This window comes from Gobius niger, assembly GCF_951799975.1.
Source record: "Gobius niger genome assembly, chromosome: 16".
In the NCBI taxonomy this organism is placed as follows: domain Eukaryota; kingdom Metazoa; phylum Chordata; class Actinopteri; order Gobiiformes; family Gobiidae; genus Gobius; species Gobius niger.
This window is the reverse complement of record NC_136867.1, coordinates 26,957,425-26,983,619: the sequence shown is the minus strand read 5'-3', so window position 1 is coordinate 26,983,619 and position 26,195 is coordinate 26,957,425. Positions and strand designations below refer to the sequence as shown.

The window sequence follows — 26,195 nt, the reverse complement described above, 5'->3', positions numbered from 1 at the left end:
TAATGCCAAACTTGAGAAAACGTGCTCTGTTCAGGTGGGAGTCGATAAAATAGGCAGCACAAAGTTTAATGGCAGTTCTGAAGCCTCGCGTTATGCCTTCGTGATGTGAGTGCTGTTATTTCCCGCAGTCCCTGAAGAGCGAGGCTGAGCTCAGAGAGAGAGAGAGAGACGAGGGAGACGCAGACCTCATCATGAGTTCAAATCTCTCTGGGAATAAACTCCACAGCTGTCAGATTGGGAGTTTTAAACCTCTGTAAAGTGCTGTCACACGAGACAAAACACTACCTGTTGTCGTCCTAATCCCTGTAATCCTCGCTGATTCTGAAAGTCTGTTGTCGCTTTGAAAACAGGGACAATAAATCTGGCCTCGTTTGGATTTTTATCATTGGAAAAGTTATATAATTGCTGTAAAGGTGCAAAACAACACGAAGCCACAGCTGTTCATTTGTCATAACAATAATAATGACTTACACTTTACAAGCCTGGCAAGTGTCTGGCTTTACCCCCACCTGAGCCAAACACATTGTCTCCAGTCTGGCTTTACCCAAATCTAAAAGCTTCTTGAAAAAAAAGTGTCAAAAACTAGACTAAAAAGTGATGAAAAAGCAACAATGAGGTGACAAAAGAATGACAAAAAATGATGGAGAAAAAAACAATAAAATACCCACAAAAGATGAAGAAAAATGTGCCGGAAAAGCAGCAATAAAGTGACAAAAGAATGACAAAAAGAAAACACAAGAAAAAACCCACAAAAAAGAGATAAAAACATAAGAAAAAAGTGACTAAAATGCGACCAAAAACCCATTAAAGAGTGACAAAAAAGCAACAAAGAAACAACAAAAAGAGCAACAAAAGCAACAAGGAAAAGCAACAAAAAAGTGAAGAATATGTAACAAAAACGTGACAAAAACACGACTACACGCTGCAAAATTGATCGAAGATTTTTCCTTGTGTTGTTATCGCATTATTGTTTTTTTTAGTCATATTTTTCACGTTCTTGTCACTTTTTTGCGTTTTTGTCATTTTTTTTGATGCGTGTTTGTAAAACACAACAAAAAAGAGACAAAAATGCAACTAAAAACCCATTAAAGAGTGACAAAAACGCAACGAAGCAACAAAAAAAGAGCAACAAAAGCAGGACGGAAAAGCAAAACGTGAAAAAACACGACTACAAGCTACAAAATTGATTTTTTTAGTCATATTTTTCACATTCTTGTCACTTTTTTGCGTTTTTGTAAAAAAAAATTGTTGCTTTTTTGTAAAACGCAAGAAAAAAGTGACTAAAATGCAACCAAAAACCCATTATAGAGTGACAAAAAAGCAACAAAGAAACAACAAAAAGAGCAACAAAAGCAGGAAGGAAAAGCAACAAAAAAGTGAAGAATATACAACAAAAACGTGACAAAAACACGACTACAAGCTATAAAATTGATTTTTTTAGTCATATTTTTTCACGTTCTTGTCACTTTTTTGCATTTTTGTAATTTTTTTGTTGTGTTTTAGTATTTTTTTTTGCTTTTTTGCAATTTTTTTGTTGCATTTTTGTAAAACACAAGAAAAAAGTGACAAAAATGCAACCAAAAACCCATTAAAGAGTGACAAAAACGCAACAAAGAAACAACAAAAGAGCAACAAGGAAAAGCAACAAAAAAGTGAAGAATATGCAACAAAAACGTGACAAAAACACGACAAAAAAACTTTGAAAACACAACAAAAATGTGAACAAAACACGGCCACAACTTGACAAAATATTAACAATCAGAATCAGTCTCAACTCAACTTATAAAGCGCTTTTCTACCTTCATTAGGCCCAAAAAGCTTTACAGCCATGATCCACTCACCAATGTATACAGACACTGGAGGGTGACGTGTCTTGCCCAGGGACACAACGACAGTGGGCCCCTTCAGGAGCTGGGATTTGAACCCCTGACCTTCCGATCATGAGACGACCCGTGGTGCTCAAGCACTACATTCATACAGTGGGGGTGTTCTGCCCAAGGACACAACAGTAATCTGCACCTGCCCCTTTGTAAAGCGAAAGAAAATACAGTGGCTCAGATGTGTCCTTGGGCAAGACACTTCACAGACCTTTACCAATGCATGAATGTAGAAAGAATCTTTGAGTAAGGAATCTGTCCATGAGGCAACTTCACATCGCATTTGAAATTATGTAATTAAAAAAAAACTCAATTTTTGTCACATTTTTGTCATTTTTTTGTCCATTTTTTATAATTTTTTTGTCACATTTTTGTCATTTTTTTGGTCATTTTTTGTCATTTTTTGGTCACATTTTTGTCATGTTTTTTGTCATTTTTTGAAATATGAGTTCCTCTGATATTATAGCCAGTCTCTCTGGGTTTAAACCTTTCTTTAAACATTCAGGAAGCTTATGGTTATGAACCTTATACATAACAATAGCTGTGCCAAGATCAACTAAGTCGTGTAGTTTTAGTATTTTTGATTTCATGAACAAAGGATTTGTTGGGGCAAAATAATCTGCATAGCTGACTATTCTGACCGCTTTATTTTTGTAGGATAAAAGTGGGTTGGATTGTACTTTTATGATTATTCCCCCAGAGAACCACGCCATAATTTAGGCATGGAAGAATTAGAGCACGGTAATATAATAATATCTTTGAGAAACTTGCCAATAAAAGTGTTATACGTGACACTAAAGGGTCTCTATCTCTGGACTAACCTGACCTTCACCTTTTCATGTAAACTGTTAAAAAAGAAATGAGGTCGTCAACAAGTGGTGGGTCGTGAGGCTCGTTTCCCGCAGGCCCATAGGGGGCGCCATAGACTTAAAAACCTTCTGTAGGCCACAGTAACTGCTACTTCTCTTTCCCTTTAGCTTAAAGTTGTCATCTAGAGTTATGAAAGACATTATTTGAGTTTCAGATCTGTTTTTATTGGCCCTTGTTATGAGCAGGTCCACAAGTAGGAATTTTCGTCGGTTCAATCGTGCAACATAAAACATAAAACACAGCGTTGGGGAGAATAGTTTGAAATTGTATTTAGTTACAGAATACTTTGTCCAATCAGAGTACTGTATTCTGAATACTTATGTGTTTCCATGGTTGGTATTAGAGTATCTGTATTTTGTGCCATATTTGGTCATAGTGTTACATTTGTGAATGGGATTAGGCTCGACTTCAGCCTAAACCCCTTTAGCACTTACAATACAGTTTTCTTAATGTAATGTACAAGATCTTTGAAAACATGTGACGTGTTCTAAATGTTTATATATGACTGAAGAAATAAACTACTACTATTTGCATACAATGATTACATCCAAGTGACATGTTTTTTTTGTCACATATTTCTCATTTTTTGTCACATTTTTGTCATTTTATTGTCAAATTTGTATCAAATTTTTGTCATTTTTTGTCACATTTTTATCATTTTTTGGTCAAATGTTTGTCATTTTTTGGTCACATTTTTGTCAATTTTTTGTCAATTTCTTGTCACATTTAAGTCATTTCTTTGTCACATTTTTGTCAATTTTGTCATATTTTTGTCATTTTTTTGTCACATTTTTATCACATTTTTGTCATTTTTTGTCAAATTTTTGTCATTTTTTGTCAATTTTTTATCACATTTTTGTCAATTTTTTATCACATTTTGGTCAATTTTTTTATCACATTTTTGTCAATTTTTTGTCACATTTTTATCATTTTTTTGTCACATTTTTGTCAATTTTTTGTCAATTTCTTGTAACATTTGTGCCACTTTTTCATCAATTGTTCGTCCCTTTTTTGTCAATGTTTTCTCACTTTTTTGTCACATTTCCATCATTGTTTTCGTCTCAGTTTTGTTGCTTTTTTTCCAGAAGCTTTTGGACTGGGGTAAAGCCAAACTGGAGAAAATGTGCTCGGTTCAGGTGGGAGTTAAAGGGTTAATGATAAAAATATCAGTCATAAAATAAACTTTGAAAAAATCTTTGAAAACATGTGACGTGTTCTAAATGTTTATATATGACCGAAGAAATAAACTACTACTATTTACATAATATTATTACATACAAGTGACATATGATTAAAAAAACATGCAGCTACACACTGATTTTCATACAGAATGCACCTTGCAAAAATGCCCATAGCCCCAAATAACACAGAACTATGAATACACTTATGAATATGTAACTCATATTTAATCATTAAAGGCTATTAATGCAGTGGGTAATCAAAGAATGGATTTGGATGAGGCCTGAACTATTCAAATCTCAAATTCTGCCGACTTTAGTCACATCTCCCTGGAGACTGGAGACGTCCCCACCCCTGGTAAAGTTAGTCATGTCTTAGGAGATGTGAGCAACAGAGCAAAAGCACTTGGTGGCTTACACATTTATGAGGTATTCTTTAACCTCTTAACTCCCGCCTGACCCGAGAGGATCTTTTTCCTCACGTCATCAGACTTTTTTTTCTCCATCATTTTTTTGTTGGGTATTCAACTCATTTTTGTAACTTTTTTGTCTTTTTTTCGTCATTTTTTTTATCAAATTTGTGTCATTTTTTAGTCACATTTTGGTAATTTTTTGGTCAAATTTGTATCCATTTTTTTTCCACATTTTTATCTTTTTTTTCACATTTTTGCCCTTTTTTTTATCTAATTTTTGTCACATTTTTGTAATTTTTTCGTCATTTTTTTTATCACATTTTTGTCAATTTCTTTGTAATTTTTTTGTAATTTTTTGTCATTTTTGTGTAATTTTTTTGTCAATATTTTGTCACATTTTTGTCATTTTTCGTCAATTTTTTTTCACATTTTTATAAAATTTGTTTTCACATTTTTTTGTCACATTTTTTTTTTCATTTTTTGTCACATTTTTGTCATTTTTTTGTCAATTTTTTATCAAATTTTTGTCACATTTTTATAATTTTTTTAACCACATTTTTGTCACATTTTTGTACATTTTTCATCAATTTTTTATCACATTTTTGTCATTTTTTGTCATATTTTTGTCCATTTTTTATCAAAATTTTGTCACATTTTCATAATTTTTTTGTCAATTTCTTGTGACATTTTTGCCACTTTTTCATCAATTTTTCGTCACTTTCTTGTCACATTTCCATCATTGTTTTCGTCTCAGTTTTGTTGCTGTTTTCACTGCTTTTTTCCAGAAGCTTTTGTATTGGGGTAAAGCCAAACTGGAGAAAATGTGCTCGGTTCAGGCGGGAGTTAAGGGGTTAATGATGAAAATATCAGTCATAAAATAAACATTAACTGCAATGTCTCCCTTTGATTTATTCAGTTTCTCCCCAACAGTGACAACACATCACTTAGATAAATAATAATATACAAAAACTTTAAAACTATAAGGGCAAAAGAAGATTAAAGTAAAATGTGATATTTGACACAGAACAGTTTGAGTGTATTTACAGATGTGCAGGTGCATCAGTGCAATAGTGCAAACAGCTGGAGCAGGTTCTTATGTTCACGAGTCTGATGGTGGAGGGAAAAACTGTCCATGTGGTGGGAGGTTTGGGTCTGAGTCTGACCGTGGCCTCCTGCCTGAGGGGAGGGGGGTGAACAGTCCGTGTCCAGGGTGAGAAGGGTCAGCCTTGATCCGACCCACACGCCCCCGGGTCCTGGAGAGAGAGGAGGTCACAGCCAGACACCTTCTAAACACCTTCTCAGCAGCAGAACAGTGTGCTGCGGTCCATGCTTGTCCCGGGCTGTAGCGCCGGGGGACCACACGGTGATGGAGGAGGTGATGGAGGAGGTGAGGATGGACCATACGGACCACACGGATGGAGGAAGTGAGGATGGACCACACGGTGATGGAGGAGGTGAGGATGGACCATACGGACCACACGGATGGAGGAAGTGAGGATGGACCACACGGTGATGGAGGAGGTGAGGATGGACCATACGGACCACACGGATGGAGGAAGTGAGGATGGACCACACGGTGATGGAGGAGGTGAGGATGGACCATACGGACCACACGGATGGAGGAAGTGAGGATTGACCACACGGTGATGGAGGAGGTGAGGATGGACCACACGGTGATGGAGGAAGTGAGGATGGACCACACAGTGATGGAGGAGGTGATGGAGGAGGTGAGGATGGACCACACGGTGATGGAGGAGGTGATGGAGGAGGTGAGGATGGACCACACGGTGATGGAGGAAGTGAGGATGGACCACACAGTGATGGAGAAAACACCATGAGATTTTGTATTTCCATTAAAGGGGTCGTTCTCTGGAATGACTGTACAGAGGATGTCAAATTATGTCCCTCTCTCTTCCACCTAAAGAGAATGTATAAAAGTATTACACTTGAAAAATACCTTAATTCTGTTTACTAGTTTGTTTAAGACTGTCAACTTACTTTAAAAAAAAATATATATATATATATATACATATATAATAAAATAAAATCCTTTTGAATGTTGATGTTATGTTGGAAAGTTAACAAAAACACGTGCTGTAAGTTTAAAAAAAAAACAAGGGTAGGCAAAATAAGCATTAGCTTCAGCCTTTACCTTTTCGGTCATTTTGTATGTTCTGTTATGAAGAAGTAAACTTAACTGAATGTAAATCTTTTGTCATAATTTTGACCGAATAAACTGAACTGAGAAGGAAAAAAAAAGATGGTGATGGAGGAGGTGAGGATGGACCACATGGTGATGGAGGAGGTGAGGATGGACCACACGGTGATGGAGGAGGTGATGGAGAAGGTGAGGATGGACCACACAGTGATGGAGGAAGTGAGGATGGACCACACGGTGATGGAGGAGGTGATGGAGGAGGTGAGGATGGACCACACAGTGATGGAGGAGGTGATGGAGGAGGTGAGGATGGACCACACAGTGATGGAGGAAGTGAGGATGGACCACATGGTGATGGAGGAGGTGATGGAGGAGGTGAGGATGGACCACACGGTGATGGCGGAGGTGAGGATGGACCACACTGTGGCTGTTTCTCAATTGCGAGGATCTGTCCTCCATTTGGCCACTTTGTTGACGTCCTCGGTGGCGGCTCCTCCAAAACGGAGCGGAGTGTCCTCTCTCCGCCGCCTTTGAGCTCAAATGGAACGGCCTCCGGAGCGAGCGGCTGCGTCAGGTCACGTGTCAATCTATGCTCATTAAAACAACTGTTTTATGAATAACAGAGGCCAGGAAACTGTTTATGTGGAACAAAACTTTTTTTAAAGTGAGTTCAAACTAATAAAGTTTTGCGAGAAAAGAAAAAAGAAACTATGCTGCAGTGCATCATGGGTAATTTCAGCTCTCCGAGGCAGCGGAGGATCCACAGCTGTATCCTTCGTAAATGAGCCAAACGGAGGAGTCGAGCTGCGAGGGGGCGAGTGGTCCAGGTGAAATGGAACACCACTTGGCGGCGCCGTGATGACGCGAATGACGTCCGAAGTGGTCGAGACGCCGAGGATCCTGGCAATTGGGAAACAGCCAGTGATGGAGGAGGTGATGGAGGAAGTGAGGATGGGCCACACGGTGATGGAGGAGGTGATGGAGGAGCTGAGGATGGACCACACAGTTTTCCTCAGTCACACAGTAAATGTAACTTGTGGCACTTTTCTTTTCTTTTTCCTCTACAGTAAAGAACCAGTCACTCTCACGCTGTCACTCACACTCCAGTGTCCGCAGACACTGAAGGTGCGGTGGGTGAAGTGTCTTGCTCAAGGACACAACAGTGTGCATCTTCATCATCATCTTCTTCTCTCTTGATGCAGGTCAGGGGCTCCGTAGTCATTTCCAAATGCCTCAGACGTTCCTCAGACGGTTCCTTCCTCCGTGACGCCCTCACGTGATGGACTCCGTTCTTGTTCAGGGTTTTCCGGATGGTCGACGTGTCCACGCAGATGTTCACGTGCGCCAGTGACCTCTGCAAGTCTTTCGCGGACACCCCGGGGTTCTTCTTCACCTCCTTCAGGATCCTGCGCTGAGCTCTGGGAGTCATCTTCACAGGGCGGCCACTCCTTGGAAGTGAAGCAACAGTGCCAAACTTTTTCCATTTGTGGACAATTTTTCTCACCGTGGATTGATGAACATCGAGACTTTTGGAGATGGTTTTGTAGCCTTTTCCAGCTTTATGCAAGTCAACAATCCTCGATCGTAGGTCCTCGGGCAGTTCTTTAGAGCCACGCATGATGCACCTCAGCTTCTCCAGAGGGACGAGTCTTCTTCTTTCAGCTCAATGGCGGAGCGCGAGCCAAACTCATGCGCGTGCCGCCATCTACTGGACAGAGAGAGTTACTTTAGAACTGAGAAAAATATAAGGAATTCTAAATACTTTTTCCTTCCACTGTATATCATTCACTACTTTTCAACTTGAGTTATAATGTAATGAAGTAACTTTACACTTGAGTAAAAACACATAGGAAATATATTTGATTTTCACATAACAAGTTATGTATCTTTTTGTATCCATTTTATTTTTATTCATGACAAAAACAAGTTTTATTTGTCATAATATACACTGCTCACAAAAACTTAGGGCACACTCAAAAAACACACCCTAGATGTCAATCAATTCGATTTTTCGGATGAAAATCTTTATTCATATTTTAGGGCAATGTGTTGAGAACGAAATAACATAAGAAAGATAAATGGAAATCAAATTCTCAGCCCCTGGAGGTCTGGATCCAAAATTATAGTCAAAATCAAAGTGACAAATCAGGTCACTGGTTGATCCAAATTCTGTAGAAATGCCTCCAAACGAGTCTGTATCATCCTCAGTCGTGTGTGTGGCCTCCACGTGCCTGAATGCACTCCCTACAACGCCTGGGCATGCTCCTGATGAGACCACGGATGTCCTCCTGAGGGATCTGCTCCCAGACCTGGATTAGAGCATCAGTCAGCTCCTGGACAGTCTGTGGTGCGACGTGGCGTTGATGGATGGACCGAGACATGATGTCCCAGATGTGCTCTATTGGATTTAAGTCTGGGGAACGGGCAGGCCAGTCCAGAACATCAATACCTTCATCATGCAGGACCTGCTGACACACTCTTGCCACATGTGGCCTGGCATTATCAGGCATCAGGAGGAACCCAGGGCCCACAGCACCAGCATATGGTCTTACAATAGGTCTGAGGATCTCATCCCGGTCCCCAATGCCAGTCAGGGAACCTCTGGCTCGCACATGGAGGGCTGTGCGGCCCTCCAATGAAATGCCTCCCCAGACCATCACTGAGCCACCACCAAACCGGTCATGCTGGATGATGTTGCAGCAGCAGAACGTTCTCCAGGGCGTCTCCAGACTCTGTCACGTCTGTCACATGTGCTCAGGGTGAACCTGCTCTCATCCGTGAAGAGCACAGGGCACCATTGGCCAATCTGCCAATCGCTGTGTTCTCGGGCAAATGCCAATCGGGCTGCACGGTGTTGGGCAGTAAGCACCGGCCCAACCTGTGGACGTCGGGCCCTCATACCACCCTCATACCACCCTCATACCACCCTCATGGAGTCGGTTTCTGACCGTTTGAGGACCAACATGCACATTTGTGGCCCTCTGGAGGTCATTTTGTAGGGCTCGGGCAGTGCTTCTCCTGTTTCTCCGTGCACAAATGAGCAGATAGCGGTCCTGCTGCTGGGTTGTTGACCTCGGTCGCCCCCCCAGGTCTGCTGGTGTACTGGCCTGTCTCCTGGTATCTCCTCCAGGCTCTGGACACTGCGCTGGGAGACACAGCAAACCTTCTTACCACAGCACGAATGGACGTGCCATTTTGGATGAGCATCACTCCCTGAGCAGCTTCTGTGGGTTGTAGATGCTCCTCATGATACCTCTAGTAGTGAGAACACTGGACAAATGCAAAAGTGTTCCAAAAGTACGGTACAAAGGATGAAGACAGGGAAATGGTCTGTGGTCACCACCTGCAAAACCATTCCTCTTTTGGAGTGATCTTGCTAATTGCCTCTCATTTCCACCTGTTGTCCGTTTAATTTCCACACCAAGTGAAATTGATTCACAATAAGCGTGGCTTCCTAACTGGACAGTCTGATATCCCAGAAATTTGATTGACTTGGAGTTACATTGTGTTTTTTGAGTGTGCCCTAAGTTTTTGTGAGCAGTGTATATAGATTTTCATCAATAAAACTGCACTCTTTTGTATTTTTTTCTGAAAAATGCTTAGTTTTCACTTAACCCATAGTTATATCGTACTGATATACAGTATCTGGCATGAATATCGCGATATGAAATTTTGTCCATATTGTCTTATCTCCCCGTGTCGACGCAGGCTACCTCCAGGTACTCCAGGAACACTAGTCTTGTAAATATTTACCACTCTCACCTCTGATAACGCATTTATAGCCTATTTCTGGACAATAAAGAGCTGTACATGACACCACATGACTCGCTCTACCATCCGAGCCACAGTCCCTGGTTTTCATCACTGAGGAGCAAACAGATATGAAGTTATAAAGAGCAGAGACATGTTGTGGATAGCAAAACATTCATTCTTTATTGACTGGAAAAATATAGGGACCAAAAACAAGAAAAACAATGTGCATTTTCAATCGATCCCCAAAAACACCCCGAGATTAAAACACCCCACACTTCAGCATTTCATCAAACTCTAAATATCATCAATACAACATCAGTGAGCAGCAGGTAAAGCGCTACGGTTAGGTCATGCCACGAAGCGGGAGAAGAGGAGGATTGTGGGTAAAAAAGGAGAGAGATTTGCGGTGGAGGGGAGGCAGAGGAGGGAGAGGGGGAAGGCCAGGCGTTTGTAATAACAGCTCATATACAAGTGAAGCCATGGAGAGAAGAGCTTTATCTAAATGGCGTCGATGTCGATGTCGTCCTCTTCTTTCTCCGGAGTCTCGGGTTTCACCGTCTCCACTTTGAGCTCGCGGGCCGAGGACGAGTACACCACCTGCAGGACGCGGGAGGAACAGCACGTTAGAGATTGTGTTGATACTGGGAGAGTTAAAGGACCTTTGCACTAGAACAGCCATACCCAAAGTCCGGACATCGCGGCCCCCAAATCATAATATTTATTCCATTCAAAGGAATTTGTTCTAATTTTACAGCTAACATGACATTAAAAATAGCATCTAGCTATGACAGTAGACCAAATACTGGTTTAAACTGGCGCATTAGTATTTTTTCCTTTCAAAATGAACTTTTCCCATTGTACTTGTTTTGCAGACAAGCTTTGGGGGCCCCCTGGAGGATCTCAGAGGCACTACAGGGACCCCACTTTGGGAATCACTGCACTAGAAGTTAAATAAAGTTCGTTCTTGTTTAGTGAATATGCAGTGGATTGTGAAAAAAAAAAGCATTTTCAAATTGAATGCGATACTTTTTGTTAGATATGACCAAAACTAACAGTTGATATTTCTGCTTCCTCCTTCATTTTCGTTTAACCAAAAAGTAGTAATAGTTCAGATAAAGGGCCTTCATTGGTGCATCTGATCCAAGACACAACTGTTCTCCATTTTCAGGGTTTATACATGAGGCAGAAAGTCAAATTTAATGCTTTTTAATGCAATTATAATGTCCAAATACGCTAAAAAACAAACAAATGTAGGCAGTTTGTGATTCTAGATTTGCATACAGATTTTAAACAGTTATTAAAAGGCACACTGGGGTTTAACTGTTCCCAATACAATGCTTGGTCATGTTTTAGGCATTTTTCAACAATTACAGTATAATAAATGCTTGTATTTTATTCTTCTATATTTCTTGGGTGAACTGCTATGTGGTGAGACTTCAAACAGAGGAATGGAGGAAAATTTGGATTGTTAAACAGAATGTACTGAAATGAGGGTTTTGGACAATCATTGAAGGATTTTGTAATAAAACTATGCAGTAAAAGGAAGACATTTTGGTTTCATTCATGCAAGAATTCAATTTGATTCTACTGACACTTTCATTTTGGCACAACTCATTCAATGTTTTCTAGTTTGGAGAAGTCTCAGAAGTATATTTCCAAGATTTGTCAATGACTGCTCATGAAACAAAGTCAAGAAGCAAAGTCTAAGTATACTTTATCTCTAAATCACTAGGGTTTTTTATAATAACTAAAACGTGATAGCATCTTATATCAAAGCACATAAATCCAAACTACTGGGTCTTCGAATGCGGTGCTTTGTGGTTCTTCTGTAATTCCTCTCTCGGCTTTTCTGCACTGAACTCTTTTTTTTTACCTCCACGTTCTCGTCGTCTTCCTCCTCCTCTTCCTCGCTGCCCTCGCTCTCCTCCTCGGCCTCTTTCAGCCATTTCACAAACGGAGCAGCTTTCGTGTGGATCTCTTTGGCAAGTTCCTTAGAGACATACTTCTTTGAGACCTGCACAAAACACACGGTCACATGAACAAAAAGCACGGCGGCTGTGGAGTCATTCAACCGCTGTGAGGATGATGAAGACAGACGAAGCTCCTCGGAACCAGCTCGGCCTGTTAATCTGTGCATAAACTTCTGGAAAGACTTGACATGCCAATACAAAACCTCGGAAAACCGCTTGGACACAGCTTGTAAGACATGCTGTTATTGTTCACTTTGTAAAAACACACCCATTCAAGCTTCTTTACTACACTTTAGGTAAATATAGGTTTTAGTTCATTCTTTAGTTCAGTGTTTCAGGGCACTTGGAAGCATTTCAGAGTCAAATTGAAGCTGAATACTAAATTAAATTATATTGTGTATGAATTTGACTGTATTTTAGCCAAGTTTTGAGTTCATTTTGTAAATAATTGTCTGCAATCTCGACATTACAGCAACTCGCCGTATAAAAACAAACGTTCAAAGGGCATGCGAGACACAAAAAAAAGTGCTGGGATCCACGGCTTTAGATCATGTTGAGTTTAGATCATCCCCATTTTGTTTTTCCTTCTTTCCATGCCTTTGTTATTTTACCTTAAACGCAGAATCCACCTTTTCATCAGTCTGCCAAAGAAGATCAAAAGTTTGTGAACCCCTTTTCAACCAACAATTCGGATTCTGTTTGAGACTTTCTACGAGATATTTCAAACACTTAAACAATCTACTTATTTGAATTTCTTCTGATTTCTCCCGGGTTTTAGTTATCTCGGTTGCTTTCTGGGCTCGTACCTTCTCGGCCCAGGCGAAGATGACGTCCTCCTCCACCAGGTCGGCGTCGTAGAGGTCTTTGAGGATGATCGGGACTCGGGACAGAAGCTGGACCTGGTGCAGCTTCACCACACACTCGAACCCTCCCAGCAAGTACTTCTGAGCCTTCTTATTGTTGTGGCAGAACTGGAACAGATAAGGTTTAACAATTCAAATGTATTTAAGGGTTGAATTTGTATTAGAGGAAAAAAGTAGTTTAATGGTTCACTGCTACAAATTAACAAAGCAAATGGAAAAATAAATTACTCAATATAAGTTGTTGACAAGTCACAGTGGAAGGTACAGCAGAGTCTTGTGACATCACATGAGACATTTATCCCACAACAAACCCCCACAGAGTAAAAGTACTGATGAGAAACGTGTACTTGTGAAAGTACAACGAGCCCATGTCCTTCAAGAGGCAGGTTCTTTTTCCTGTTTCTACTGTGCGCAATTCTCAAAAATCCAGAAGAAAAACCTTGAAATATTTCCCAATGATCAGTAATTTAAAGTATTATCCTAAGGGCTGGGAAACAATAAATTACACCAGTCTGGTATTGAAAAAATAAAAGTATCTCTATATTCAAGTTTTGATGTTGGTCATAAAAATAAAAGAAACAAACGCGCAAAAAAAAAAATACATTGAGGAAAAACTGGGGGGGAAAAATTAATTCAAAAGTTTTATTTTCCCAAAACGTTGGGGAAATTAAGTCAAATTGGGGGTATTTCGAAAAAAATAATTGAAAAATTGGGAAGAAAAGTGAAACAAAAAAAGGAAAAACACGTGGCAGAAAAGGGAAAAAGTAGGGGAAAATTGTAAAAAAAACAAAATGGGAAAACGTGAAATTCAGAGCAAAAAAAAAAAAAAAAAAAAAAGAAAAGAATGGGGAAAATGGGACATTTTGGGAAAATTGTGTGAAAATAAATAAAGTGGAATAAAAATGGGGGGAATAAAAACTTTTGTAGTTGCAGTTTGTTGGTTGTTTCACCTCAAACAAATGACTTAAATTAACATTATTATTCTGTTTTCATGTTTTATATGACAAATAATTTAGCAGAGTTATTGAAAACAGTATAGCTCAGGTATCGGTATCAAAAATCAAGTATCGTTAAAGTACCAGCCCTCCTGCTACATTTGCCACAAAACCTGCAGCTCAACAACAAGTCTTTCCTTTATAAATGATTGTCTCCTGATCAGGACGTTGTTCGGGGCGGGACTCACTCGGAGGAAGTGGCGTTTGTATTTCTTGATCTGCTCCCGGATGTTGACGTCGAACAGCAGCTCGCTGAGGATCAGAGGTCCCATGGCCTTCACGTCCAGTCGCTCCGCCTCAGCCAAGATCTCCTTATCCGCGCCGCCGATCGTACCGCTCTCCTTCTTTTGCTGAAATAACATCAAGTACACTCTGTAAGAACGTGTGCTTTTCTCAGTCCTCCGCTTTAGAGTGTTTTAAGTGTAAATTGTACCTTGACAAAGTTGTAGAAGAGGTTGACCCTCTCCTCCAGGGGTTTCTCCAGGTCTTCGCTGAGGGTCAGGTTCTTGGCGTGGTCACTGATCTCCTCCATCCTGCGCCTCTGAGCTTCTTCGGTGGTCTCCTCCGCCCAGTCCTCGTCATCGTCATCTCCGTCCTGTGAGACACCGGGGAAAAACGGGTTCATTTCTGAGGTTCTTGGATTGTCGTCTGTCCTCAGAGCCTAAACAAACATCTGCATTTCCAAAAGAATTCCACAACTTTCAAGTCCAAAGAGGAGCTTTGTCAGCACGGAAATGTACACCAGCAGCTAATGGTGCATCAACAGCCAGAAGAGAACAGAATATGCAGCAATAATGGATTTTTCACGTATTGAGGGTGAAAAGTGCAGTCCACGAAGCAAAGGTTTGGAGGTTTGTTTGAATAAAATCAACTACCAAAGTGTGAAGGCTTTAGCGATTCATCCTCTGCAGATAATTAACCTCTTACCACCCGCCAAAACCAAATCCATTCTCTCCTCTATGCCATTGTCGTCACTTTTTATTTCCCTTATGTGTTTTTGTCACTTTTTTATTGCTTTTTGCTGCTCTTCTGTCACTTTTTTGCTGGATTTTTGTCTTTTTTTGCTGGATTTTTGTCATTTTCTGCTGGATTTTTGTCACTTTTTCTGCTGGATTTTTGTGACTTTTTTTCTGGATTTTTGTGACTTTTTTTCTGGATTTTTGTGACTTTTTTCTGGATTTTTGTGACTTTTTTCTGGATTTTTGTTTTGTCATTTTTTCTGCTGGATTTTAGTAATTATTTCTGCTGGATTTTAGTCTTTTTTTCTGGATTTTTGTCACTTTTTTTGTTGAGTTTGTCACTTTTTAGCTTTTTTTTGTTGCGTTTACATCCTCTTCTTGTTTTTTGCCTCTGTTTTGAAGAAGCTTTTAGATTTGGAGAATTTGGAGAAAACATGTTCCGGTGGGAGTTAAGAGGTTAAACATCCCGTCTCTCCATAGTGTCATGTTGCAGAATGGAAATGTAAATGTGTTTCAAATACAAAAAGAGACATCCATTCATCTTCTGCGTACGCACCACGGCGTCGGGAGCGTCGATGTGTTCGTGGTTTCCGGCTTCTCCGCTTCCAGAGCCGTTCTCTTTGTCCTTCTTGCGCTTCTTCTCCTTCTCTTTCTTCACTGGAGCAGAGCCGCTCTCTGTCGCCTCTGAAACCACAGTCAAAGCCGACGGCGTTAAGACTCAGCGACTGAAACGCTCCTGACGAACCCTGCAGCTGTGAGGCCGTACCTGGTGGGTTTTTGAGGATGAATGTGCAGAGTTTGTGTCTGGTGTCGAGCATGCCGCGGTTTCCACAGGCCTTACACAAAGAGCCGATGGTTTGTTTCTTGGGATTGACATGCTGCAAAAAAAACACGGAAGAGAGTTATTTGTACAGGGTTTAAACAGGCAGCAGCAGGTCAGATTTAATGCTATTTAAATGCCATTTATACACCAAACACAGTATTATTAGTACCAAAAACAGGAATTCATTGATTTTTTTTATTTATCCGGACTTAAAATTAAAGACCTTGTACATCCAATATGCCAGAGGAAAAAGTGAGTACATGTCCGAATAGGAAGTAATAAGTAACATTAATCATAATTCCACCCCTTCATACAACTCTTTACACACATAACTCTTATCGTTGACATAATTAGCAAAAATAATTTTACCCCCTTTTTAGTTTGACATTTGAGTTCTAGATCCAAATTGCTCCATGGTTTTACATCACTTACAGCAACATGTTTTGTAATGTTGTCCATACTTTTATGATTTGAAAACACCACAAGCCCCTTAACCTCTTAACCCCCACCTGAACCAAGAACATTTTCTCCAGTTTGGTTTTACCCAAATCTGAAAGTTTCTTAAAAACTAGGAGTTATACCATGTTTCCCTTTTCAATAAAGCAATTCAGAATTTTTATTGGCCGCTGTTTATTTAATTGGCCTTAAAAATAGTATGCAGGAGTACTTGGGCGTCCGCACACTAAAGTAAAGATGTCGAACTCCTGGTATTATTACGCCGGACAATATAGTTCCCCTTTTTATCCGCTTAGAAAATCCACATTGTTTAATTTTGTGTAACTATACTTTATTGTGTAACACTTCACATAACCATATTTAAATAGGGAAAACGTGGAAGAGCTTGGTCGCTTCTATCTTCACCTCGTTTGGAGCTATAGAGCAGGAGAGGCTAAATGCTTTACGTGACAGACCAGACAGGTACAAATGAACTCGTCTAAGCTCAGGTAAGAACATTTCTCAGAATGTAAAAACAGTGGCCTGTTCCTTTAAGCAGTTAAAATAGTTGAGCAATGTCATTATTTAATTCACTCTCACCCACTGCTCAGGGCTACCAAAATCAAAATATCCCACCGGACTTTGGTAAAATTCATAAAGCAAAGTGGCAGGAGACAAATGTTCACCCGTCTTCAGTTCAAAGTGACTGTGTTCGTACCAGATCAGTTTCGGGGTTGTCGCACTCGGAACACAGCACAAATTTTCTGATGAACCCATCGAGCATGTCCTGCAGCTTGTTGGCCTCGTGGGATCCGTTGACGATGTAGCGGTCGTTTTTGGAATCGAACTGGGTCTGAGCGCCCAATTCACAACCAAAAAACTTGGTCGGATCTGGAATCGGACGACCAAAGACATCATTATTATTTATGATTGAATGTTTCTCTCACTTATTTAAAAACTACATCTGACTTCTGGTGAAGGGATAACTTCCTCACTCCCTGACGAGGAAGGTATGACTAGTATTTGTTACTCACATGTTGGAGGCCTGTTCAGAGCCTTGGCAACATCAACCATGTTGACAATGACCGTCTTGATTCCATTCCCTTTGCCTTCCACCTGAAACAACAGCACATGATTAAACAACTGGATATAAACTTTCTTTGTGACGCTTTAAACCCATAGAGCAATGGTTCCCAATAGGGCCGCACAATCGCGATGTCAGGTGATGATCGCAAGAAGCCACAATACATCACTAAAGTCTTCATCGGACTGAGATCGGCATCTTTTTATGTGGGAAAAAAAGAACACTTGATATTTTTGCATATTTGACCTTGTAGTGACCCAGCAGCTGTATGAGGAGTCAGCATGGCGCCTTACTTTCCATCACAGTGGCCTCTACAACGCTCCAGGAGCTTGTTTTGTAAGTTTTCTGGTGAGAGGCTCCGTCAGCAGTGAAAAGGATGGAAAGTAAAGGTTCCATGCTAACCACTACAAGGTCGAATATGCAAAACATCAAGTGTTTTTTCCACATAAAAAGTTGCATAAAAATAACTAATTTAGTTACATTTTAGTCTTGTTCTGGTCCTGATGTAGTCTTTAAGTTGTTTTTTGACACAATTTGCTACAAAACAAGTTACTTACAATTTGTGTTTAATTAGAATGGACTAAATCATGTTGAAATGGTTTAGTGAATAATGCACAGGCGCTAACGCATATCGCAAGTTAATTCAATATTGTTCAGCCCTAGTTTCCAACCTTTTTCTCCTCATGTACCCCTTGAGTCACTAATTTATACTCTGAGTACCCCCTACCTCAAGGATCTTGCCAGTATTACTACAAAATGCCCAACTAGACTCAGATGACTTGATTGGGAGAGGTTTGGGAGAGAAAGCAGTTTCACAGTTGAGTAAAAATTATGTCAATTTGCGACATACACTGATTAACCTTTAGATTGAAAACACATGATCACATCAGTGGATTTCCGTGCTGGACTCTGCTCTGGTACCAGGGGTTGGACCCTCCATCGATCAAGTCAATCGTCTTGTAATAGATAAGGCATTTTCTACAACTGTGCCCAACCCAATGTAATGTTAAAGCCATTTGGTCCGCCATTTTGATTACTACACTTTACTCATCTTAATTTCGACAAGTTGCTATCAAAACTCTGGGCAGTACTTTATCATAGCGAGCACTAAGTTTTCCATATACATTTGCAGTAAAGCATCCGTACCTTGGCAATCAGACGGGGCATTTTGTAGCGATAGAACTGGTCCGACACGCTGCGGTTGACGTTGACAGACATGTTGGATGCAGGCTGTGAGCACTATCAGTAAGATAAGAGGATCTGTGTTGGGGATTTTTCGGGATCTTCTGTCTGGAAAAGAGGGGATGACATAAACGACTGCAAGCGCGCTCGGTCTCTGACATGAAAAACGCTGTGCCGCTGTGGCCGCGAGCTGCTGAGGGCTTGAAGCACAGGGTTCCACCACAAAGGATCCAACGGCTGCGCAACAGCTCTGCAACACAAGACACAACACAAGGGCATGAATACGGCGAGTTTAGCTTCACGGATCCGCTACAGTCAATGGTTTAAGCTCAGGCGCTACGGTCTCCAGGAGGAAAATCTATTCTCTGCATCTGACTCGACCTTTGATGATGCTGGAGCTAAACCTGTCAGGAACTGTGAGCCACTGCGGAGCATTCTCTACATCCGAATCAAGATGTTGGAAACAGACTAGTTCCTTTAATTTACTTTACATACTCGAAAAGTAACCTGTTTATCATTTGTTTGACCAAGAGGATTAATCAGAGCAAATAAGATGTACTTGAGTAACCTTTAAGATATTGTACTTCTTAAAGTAGTTTTATCTGACGTCACTTTTTACTTCTACTTGAGTAAAAATATATTGAAGGATCTGTTACTTTTTCCACTTTTTAGATAGAACAGATGTAGATTGTCTCGTGCTCCTTGTTCTTAGTTATTTTGTAATTCTGTACTTTTGTGCCATTTTTTGGGGAAGTTTCTTTAAAAATATCACAATTTCCACTTGCTTTCTTTCCCACAATTCATGGTGTCAAACGTAAATCAGACTTTTTGCTCAAACAGTTACTCAACATTTGCCCCAAGACCTTTTTTACTTTTACTTGAGTAATTGTTTGGGTCACTACTTACTTCTACTTGAGTAAAATTAGTGAGTAGTTCACAAAAAGCTTTCCACATTTTAACATTTTGCTTAATGAATCCCTTTTATACAGGTTTTCTTTTCGTTCTAAACATATTGAACACAAACCGCAAGCCATTATGTAAAAACAGTAAAAAATAAACTGTAAACTCAAGTCTCCAATTGTGCTGAAATATCCTCTGAACTCCCCCTAATTCACCTACTAAATAGCCTTTTGTCATTTTAGTTACGTAAAAGAACTGCACAATAACCTGCTTTATAAGTAAAACCAACACTTCTGCTGGTCTTTAGTTCAAATTACACCGTACAACCAACCACTACCTTATTGCGTTTTAACTCTGTGCCAACTCGATGCCACTTTCCCCCCTGAGAATCGCGCTGACTGCCCCACATCCACTGAATGAGAGATCCACTATCGTCAGCACTCCGCTGCGCTGGCCGCTTTCTCTGCTCCTGTCTCCATAAATGCCTTTAACCAGTTTGTAAAGGAGCTTTGTTTTTGAAGCTTTAGGCGCATAAAGCCTTCTCTTGTGCACAGGCTCAAATACAGGAGACCGACGCCGCTGCCAAACAACTCTTCCCCCACTGATATCAAGTCAAATACACGGGTTTTAAATAACTTTTAGGAGAGCAAACAGCTCATAGACATGTTAGAGACCAGATTTCTGAATTGAGGTGGTTTGGCGTTTCATTTCACATCAAATAACTCAAATATGACTCTCATCGGCTTCTGGTTTCATCCTGGAATGTCGCCTCCATAACCTCGACTGGCATCCTTTGAGTTTTGGAAGCAGCCAGACTCGGTCGTTTCAAAGCGTAGTCAATCATTTGCTTCATACCCTTCAAACTTTTTGACCTCGTTTTCCAGTACGTCATTCAGAAAAGCCTCGACTGAAAGGGCAGGAGCATAAACCGGGCTCTTATTTGCTTAAACTCCGCTTTTATCAATATTTATTCAGACCGTCGCACATGTTTTTTTTTTCCCCCCTCCATCCTGTTCGTCTCTTTGCATCTTTTCAAGCTTAGCCGTTACTGGATGATTACACAGCATCCTGACAAGTTTACTCAAGCATATAGAGAAATGCTTAGTGAATAACTGCTCACTGAGACGACACCAAGAAACTGAAAAGTAGTCGTCTAGAGCAGACCATGTTACTTGTGGTTTAAGATGAATCTCCTCTCATTCAGGAAGCTTCAGTAGTTCCATTATGTGGCTATAGAAGTGTTGGAAGTGTGTAACTCAATGTAGAAAAGGTCATTTTACACTGATAAGATAAGAATGATAACGTTTAAATGTTATTATCCTTCCGGTTGTTATTTTATAAACTACTAAACTTACTAAACTATACTTTAAACACATCGTTCTTGTTCTGTACAAGACAGACTGTGTAAAAGATAAATTGGAGCCATCCTGATGATAAAACGTCATTCTCCTGCCCTTTAACTAATCGTTCCTATTGTCAAAGCGAGCTCCGATTTAAATACGTTTTCATATTTGCATATCTGAGTGGCAATTATAGTTTTATTTGGATCCATGGAGACTTCTCGTCTTTTGTCATGGCTCGTACACCTAAAATACAGCGCCTGAAGCGTCGTCAACGTCTCCCATAAAGACTGGCGTGTCGTGTTATTTAATGCTGGGCTATAATCTCCTTGGCATGCCTGTTTTCGTCCCTCAGCATTTTTAATATCCTGCGTACTGCGCTCAAAGCAGGCCCGTACTAAAGCAAACGCCACAAGATGACTGCCTCCTGCGCATGAAAACGTGGGCTTTAGCCGGACTTCGCGGAAACAAAAGCCCACTCGCTTGACCTTAAACGACTTTCTAGTGCGCAGTGGTCTCGAATCCGCAGGTGAGACGCGGCTAAGGGTCGAGACTATTTCAGGAGGAGGCTAGCTAGCTCGGCTTTAGCTCGCCTTGGTGCATAGTGCGTCATTGCGCACGAGTGACTGACTGGGAGACGCCATTTTGATACTCTGGATCAAAAAAACACAGTATTGCACAACCTCCCGCCCCCGTTTGCTTTATAAACACCGCCGATGTAAAGATAACTTGATATGTAAATGACTAAAAACGTACCTGGAATGACAGGGGCACTCACCGTTTTCGCAAAACAAAGACATAAACCCAACACAGGTCGTCCAAGAGCCGCAGTGAACGGTGTCGCTGGCTGAATGCTGGCGTCGTATCGATTCCAAAGGGGTTTTATTAGAGAAGGAATTTTGGCTTTTGGAAGATGCACAGTTCAACACCTAAAGCGTCCAAACGGTGCCAATACGATCCAGCTGTCCGGGGAGGGGGGTCGGAGACAGAGGAGACGTGTCCACGAGTTGGGAGACCTTATAGGAAAGACAGAATTAAATCAACCAAAAAAAAAAAAATCGATTTGGGAATGCGACGTAACAGCTGTTCGGGTGTTGACGTGGCAATAAGTGTGTGCGTAATATTATCTGTCATTTTCCACCATTAATACATCTTTTTTATCTACGTTTTCTACCACGGTGGGAGATTGACAGCTGGGTTTAGTTACGTGTAGCGTGGCTGCCAATCGCGTTACATCAGAAACTGCGCGAATGAGGAAATTAAAAGCCCATTTGGGGAGTTAATCGATTAAAAGCGTAAAAAAAATGTTTGACGTTAATATCAAGTCAAACAACGGTGAATTTGTGGGGTATATCTTATCTAACGGCCGCTTCGTCGTTGCCAAGTGCGGTAACGTTAGGCCTCCGAGCCAGCTGTTGCGATAGATTAAATAACTCCGCGAAATACGAACGTTTAGCTCCGTTTCGGTGGAAAATAACGTCGTGCGCGGTTTGATGTGACGACTTAAGGTGTAAAATGTGGCGGTGGAGTATTTTCAGGCCTTACCTCTCGAATGTTCTGCGGAACGCGAAGAGACTCGAGTGGTTTTAGGCGAGGAGCGTGAAGCGACTGTTGTTCACGCGCCCCGCTTCCGCTTCCGGTGGGAACGGGAGGCAAAGTAAAAGAGACACTAAATATAAAGCATTTTGAAATTATGTCATCGTTTAACCTCTTAGCTCCCGCCTGAACCGAGAGGATCTTTTTCCTCCCGTCATCAGATTTTTTTCCATAATTTTTTTTGTTGGGTATTCAACTCATTTTTGTAACTTTTGGGTCATTTTTTGTCACATTTTTGTCAAAAACATTTTTTATCACATTTTTGTCTTTTTTTTTGGTCATTTTTGGTCATCTTTTTCTCAAATTTTTATCACATTTTTGTCTTTTTTTTGTAGCATTTTGTCACATTTTTGTCATTTTTTTGGTCACATTATTGTCATTTTTTCGTCAGTTTTTATCACATTTTTGTCACATTTTTGTCATATTTTTGTCATTTTTTTGTCACGTTTTTGTCATTTTTGGTCAAATTTTTGTTATTTTTTTGTCAATTTTGTATCACATTTTTGTCATTTTTTTGTAGCATTTTGTCATATTTTTTGTCATTTTTTTGGTCATTTTTTGGTCACATTATTGTCATTTTTTCGTCAGTTTTTATCACATTTTTGTCATTTTTTTGTCACATTTTGTCACATTTTAGTCGTTTTTTCGTCATTTTTTGTCACATTTTTATCACATTTTTGTCACATTTTTATCATTTTTTTGTCACATTTTTGCCACCTTTTCATCAATTTTTCGTCACATTTTTGTCAATGTTTTCTCACTTTTATGTCACATTTCTATCATTGTTTTCATCTCAGTTTTGTTGCTATTTTCACAGCTTTTTTCCAGAAGCTTTTGGACTTTTGGACTTTTTTGGGTAAAGCCAAACTGGGGAAAATGTGCTCGGTTCAGGTAGGAGTTAAGGGGTTAATTCGGTCAAAATCACATACATATACACACTACAATATCCTCATATTTATTTATTTTTACTCGGCAAATTGGTAACATGAAAGGGCGTAGGGCACGAGCATAGCATTAGCATAACATTTGAGATTTTGCTAAATTAATTTTACTTTTTTGTGTTGTTTATCAAGGGTGACCAGATTTCACACATTTAAAACTGGGACACAAAAGGGAATTTTATTGGGTAAAGCCAAATCGTGAGTTTTCTCCATTTATTCCACAGTTGCCATGGAGATCCGCCATCTTTGCAGCTGTTAGCATACATTTCCATTGACTAACATTGGCTAATAACACTATAAAAAGTGGAGAAAATACATCTCCATTAGCGGCTGAGTTACTGCTGGTAAATAATTCTAACACACTGTGGTGTCCAAGTGTTTTTATGTGAACAATAACTCCAGTATTTTAACTTTTAAAATCTTCATTTGTTAACAATTGCTGCTAATCCCATAATGCTTAGCGATATGATATTTAATGGTATAAATGTTTGTGTGATGTCATTTAAATGGACTGATCGGTATTGATGTGATTGCCTTTGGAGGTTTTTAATGGGTTCAGTTGCGATGAAAAACTTTATGTTTTACGTACACAAGGCCAAAAGTCATTTGGTTTCAATTAAATCCATTGAGACAGAGCTGTCCCGCGTGAACTGTCTGGGACGTCTGGTCACCCTATAAAATTATTGATCATTGGGCACGCTGTAAGCCATAAGCCATATTTACAAATTAGAAAAACTTTTGAGTCGTCAGACATTTATGCATAAAATTATTATTCACAAACATTATTTGTGATTTTCTGTATTCTGTATCTGTATTAGCTTATGAGCTCAAGACATTTCTTCTTCTGAAACACTGATGAGGCAACAAGAGCGTGCAGCAAAGCTGAGGCGTCACAAGAAGCGCTACAGGAAACAAAAAAGGGACAAGCAAGGAGGTATCCGGGCAAGACTCACAGCTTAACCAAACCTACACTGCAAGAAATTACCGTAAAAATATGGTAATTTTTTGCAGTAATAAAAAGTAAAGTATGGTTAATACTGTAATATTTATACGGTTCCAAGCTGTTATTTTAAGGACTATAGCAATATCGTAAATTTACTGAAAAGAGCAGGCACATTTTGTAAATTTACACTAATTTTTCTTACAGTGTACTATTGTTCTGGCTAATGGACGTTCACTGGAGAATAAAACAGATTAACCGGTTAGCTCTTCCCAGAAGATGGTGAACGACTTGGAGCGGAGGGAGCTGCGCAGGAGGAAGAGGAAGGAGGAGGAGCTGACCAGTGCAGGACGCCACGCTCTGAAACAGGGACAAACCCAGGAGGCGCTGCACCGAGGATCAGAGGAGACTGAAGGCAGTGCTACGGTTTCCCCGACCTCCAAAAACATGCTGGTCAGGTTGGCCCACAGTGGCGGTGTAGCTCAGTCGCAGCGGCTCAGGACTAACTGATGTACAATAAATTATAAATTATTTTTTTCTTTGTTGATTATTGAACAATTCAATCAACAGAGGTCAGGGCTCTATGTATCCCCATTTCAATGACACTTTTTTTGTTAGAGAAAGACAAAAAAGCCTGACATGAGCACTTCAACACACGAGTCCTACTTTAATGTATTTCACTGACTCGCGTATTTTAGATTTTTGTTCCACACTTTTAATCTGAAAAACCTTATTTCCGGTGTCGTTCTCGTCTCTGATTGGCTGAGGCGCTAACGCTCACTTCCTCATCTTGTGCTGAGCAGCCGTAGCAAAATATACAAGATGGTGAGTATAAAACGGGGAAAATAACCACAATTTAACATTTTCAAGGGACGACGAGTTTGTATATCACCTGAGAATTGTGTTTTTATGCGCAGCGCGTGGCTTTATCTTGAGTTTGAGGCGTGTTTAGGTCAAATCTCCACCCCGGGATGCAGATGTGATCACATGACAGCTGAGCCATTTAGCAACAAAATGCTCATATAACTTGCTTCTGAAGTCAGTCCAAGTCCCTCTTTTTCTTTACGCATGATGTTTTACATTTATTACTTTCCTCTGTTGACGTTCTTGTGATTAGTTTCTTTGTTAGTGCTACATTTTGACTTGTTGACAACATCGTAGCTTTGTTGCTACAATGCTAACAGCTATTTTTCATTAGTTGGTGTGAAACTAGTTCTGTATTACGTGCTATTATCAATTAAGAATCATCCGAACAACGATTGCATGTACTTTATATCCTTACTTTGCTGTATATGTAGATGTTTTTGCTGTTTGACACATATTACAGTATTATGCACAATATTTTATTCATTCAACTCGTCTCTGCGTTTCATACAATAGAGTTCGGGAAAGTCCACAGTTACCATGGAGATCGGCCATTTTTGCAGCTGTTTGCATACATTTCCATTGACTAACATTAGCTAAAAACAGTAAAATAAAAAGCAGTGGAACAGCTCCATTAGCTGCTGAGTTACTGCAAGTAAATACATCTAACTCACTGTGGTCTCCATGTGTTTAATGTGAAAAATAACCCCAGTATTTTAACTTTTAAAATCTCCATTAGTTTACAATTGCTGCTAATCCCATAATGCTCAGCGATATGACATCACATTCCCGAACTCTATTGATGAAGCCCATTCCCAGTGCAGTTATAGTTAAAGGGATGGAACGAGACTCCAGCAGAAGAAGCTACGGTCGTCATGAGTGCATTTCTCAAACTTTATCTACACAAGAAACTTGGGTGTGCAGTAGTTCTCTGTAACATCAGGTTAAGGTGTGGTTAGCATGTTTCCCTCACAGCCAGAGGTGGTCTATAACGTAAAGTAAATGTACTTAAAGGAACAGGCCACAGTTTTTCCATACTGTGATATGTTCTTAC

The 26,195-nt window shown here is 40.1% G+C and overlaps 3 protein-coding genes across 3 annotated transcripts in view; 2 read left to right on the top strand and 1 right to left on the bottom strand.

Annotated features, from left to right (window-relative positions):
* Window positions 1–5,925: 5,925 nt before the first annotated feature.
* Window positions 5,926–7,911, top strand: LOC306976308 (uncharacterized protein; the record flags this gene model as incomplete). The annotated part of the gene is made up of 4 exons (XM_079574228.1): window positions 5,926–6,137; window positions 6,614–6,889; window positions 7,430–7,626; window positions 7,797–7,911. Exons 1-4 carry the CDS (start codon window positions 5,955–5,957, stop codon window positions 7,909–7,911), a joined length of 771 nt encoding a protein of 256 aa, XP_079430354.1. The 5' UTR covers window positions 5,926–5,954.
* Window positions 7,912–10,403: 2,492 nt separating this feature from the next.
* On the bottom strand, window positions 10,404–21,808 carry eif5 (eukaryotic translation initiation factor 5). Its single transcript, XM_079573528.1, has 11 exons — window positions 21,579–21,808; window positions 18,525–18,810; window positions 17,329–17,410; window positions 17,013–17,185; window positions 15,803–15,914; window positions 15,593–15,720; window positions 14,511–14,672; window positions 14,266–14,427; window positions 13,026–13,190; window positions 12,123–12,263; window positions 10,404–10,846 (listed from the first exon to the last, which is right to left on the bottom strand). Exons 2-11 carry the CDS (start codon window positions 18,594–18,596, stop codon window positions 10,748–10,750), a joined length of 1,296 nt encoding a protein of 431 aa, XP_079429654.1. The 5' UTR covers window positions 18,597–18,810; window positions 21,579–21,808; the 3' UTR covers window positions 10,404–10,747.
* A 3,205-nt stretch (window positions 21,809–25,013) lies between these two features.
* The window catches only part of vps29 (VPS29 retromer complex component), a 230,067-nt gene continuing 228,885 nt past the window's right edge, over window positions 25,014–26,195 (top strand). The window contains exon 1 of the mRNA XM_079573595.1: window positions 25,014–25,102. Within this exon, the coding sequence (XP_079429721.1) occupies window positions 25,100–25,102 (3 nt within the window). The 5' untranslated portion in view covers window positions 25,014–25,099. The remainder of the gene's footprint in view (window positions 25,103–26,195) is intronic.

Excerpts from the sequence above, each read along its gene's own strand:
- eif5 (XM_079573528.1), bottom strand. The coding sequence starts at position 18,596 with ATGTCTGTCAACGTCAACCGCAGCGTGTCGGACCAGTTCTATCGCTAC. Across the intron at positions 15,721-15,802 it reads CATCCTCAAAAACCCACCAG|AGGCGACAGAGAGCGGCTCT; the intron begins GTACGGCCTCAC and ends CTGTGGTTTCAG. Across the intron at positions 12,264-13,025 it reads TCTTCGCCTGGGCCGAGAAG|GTCTCAAAGAAGTATGTCTC; the intron begins GTACGAGCCCAG and ends TGTTTTGTGCAG.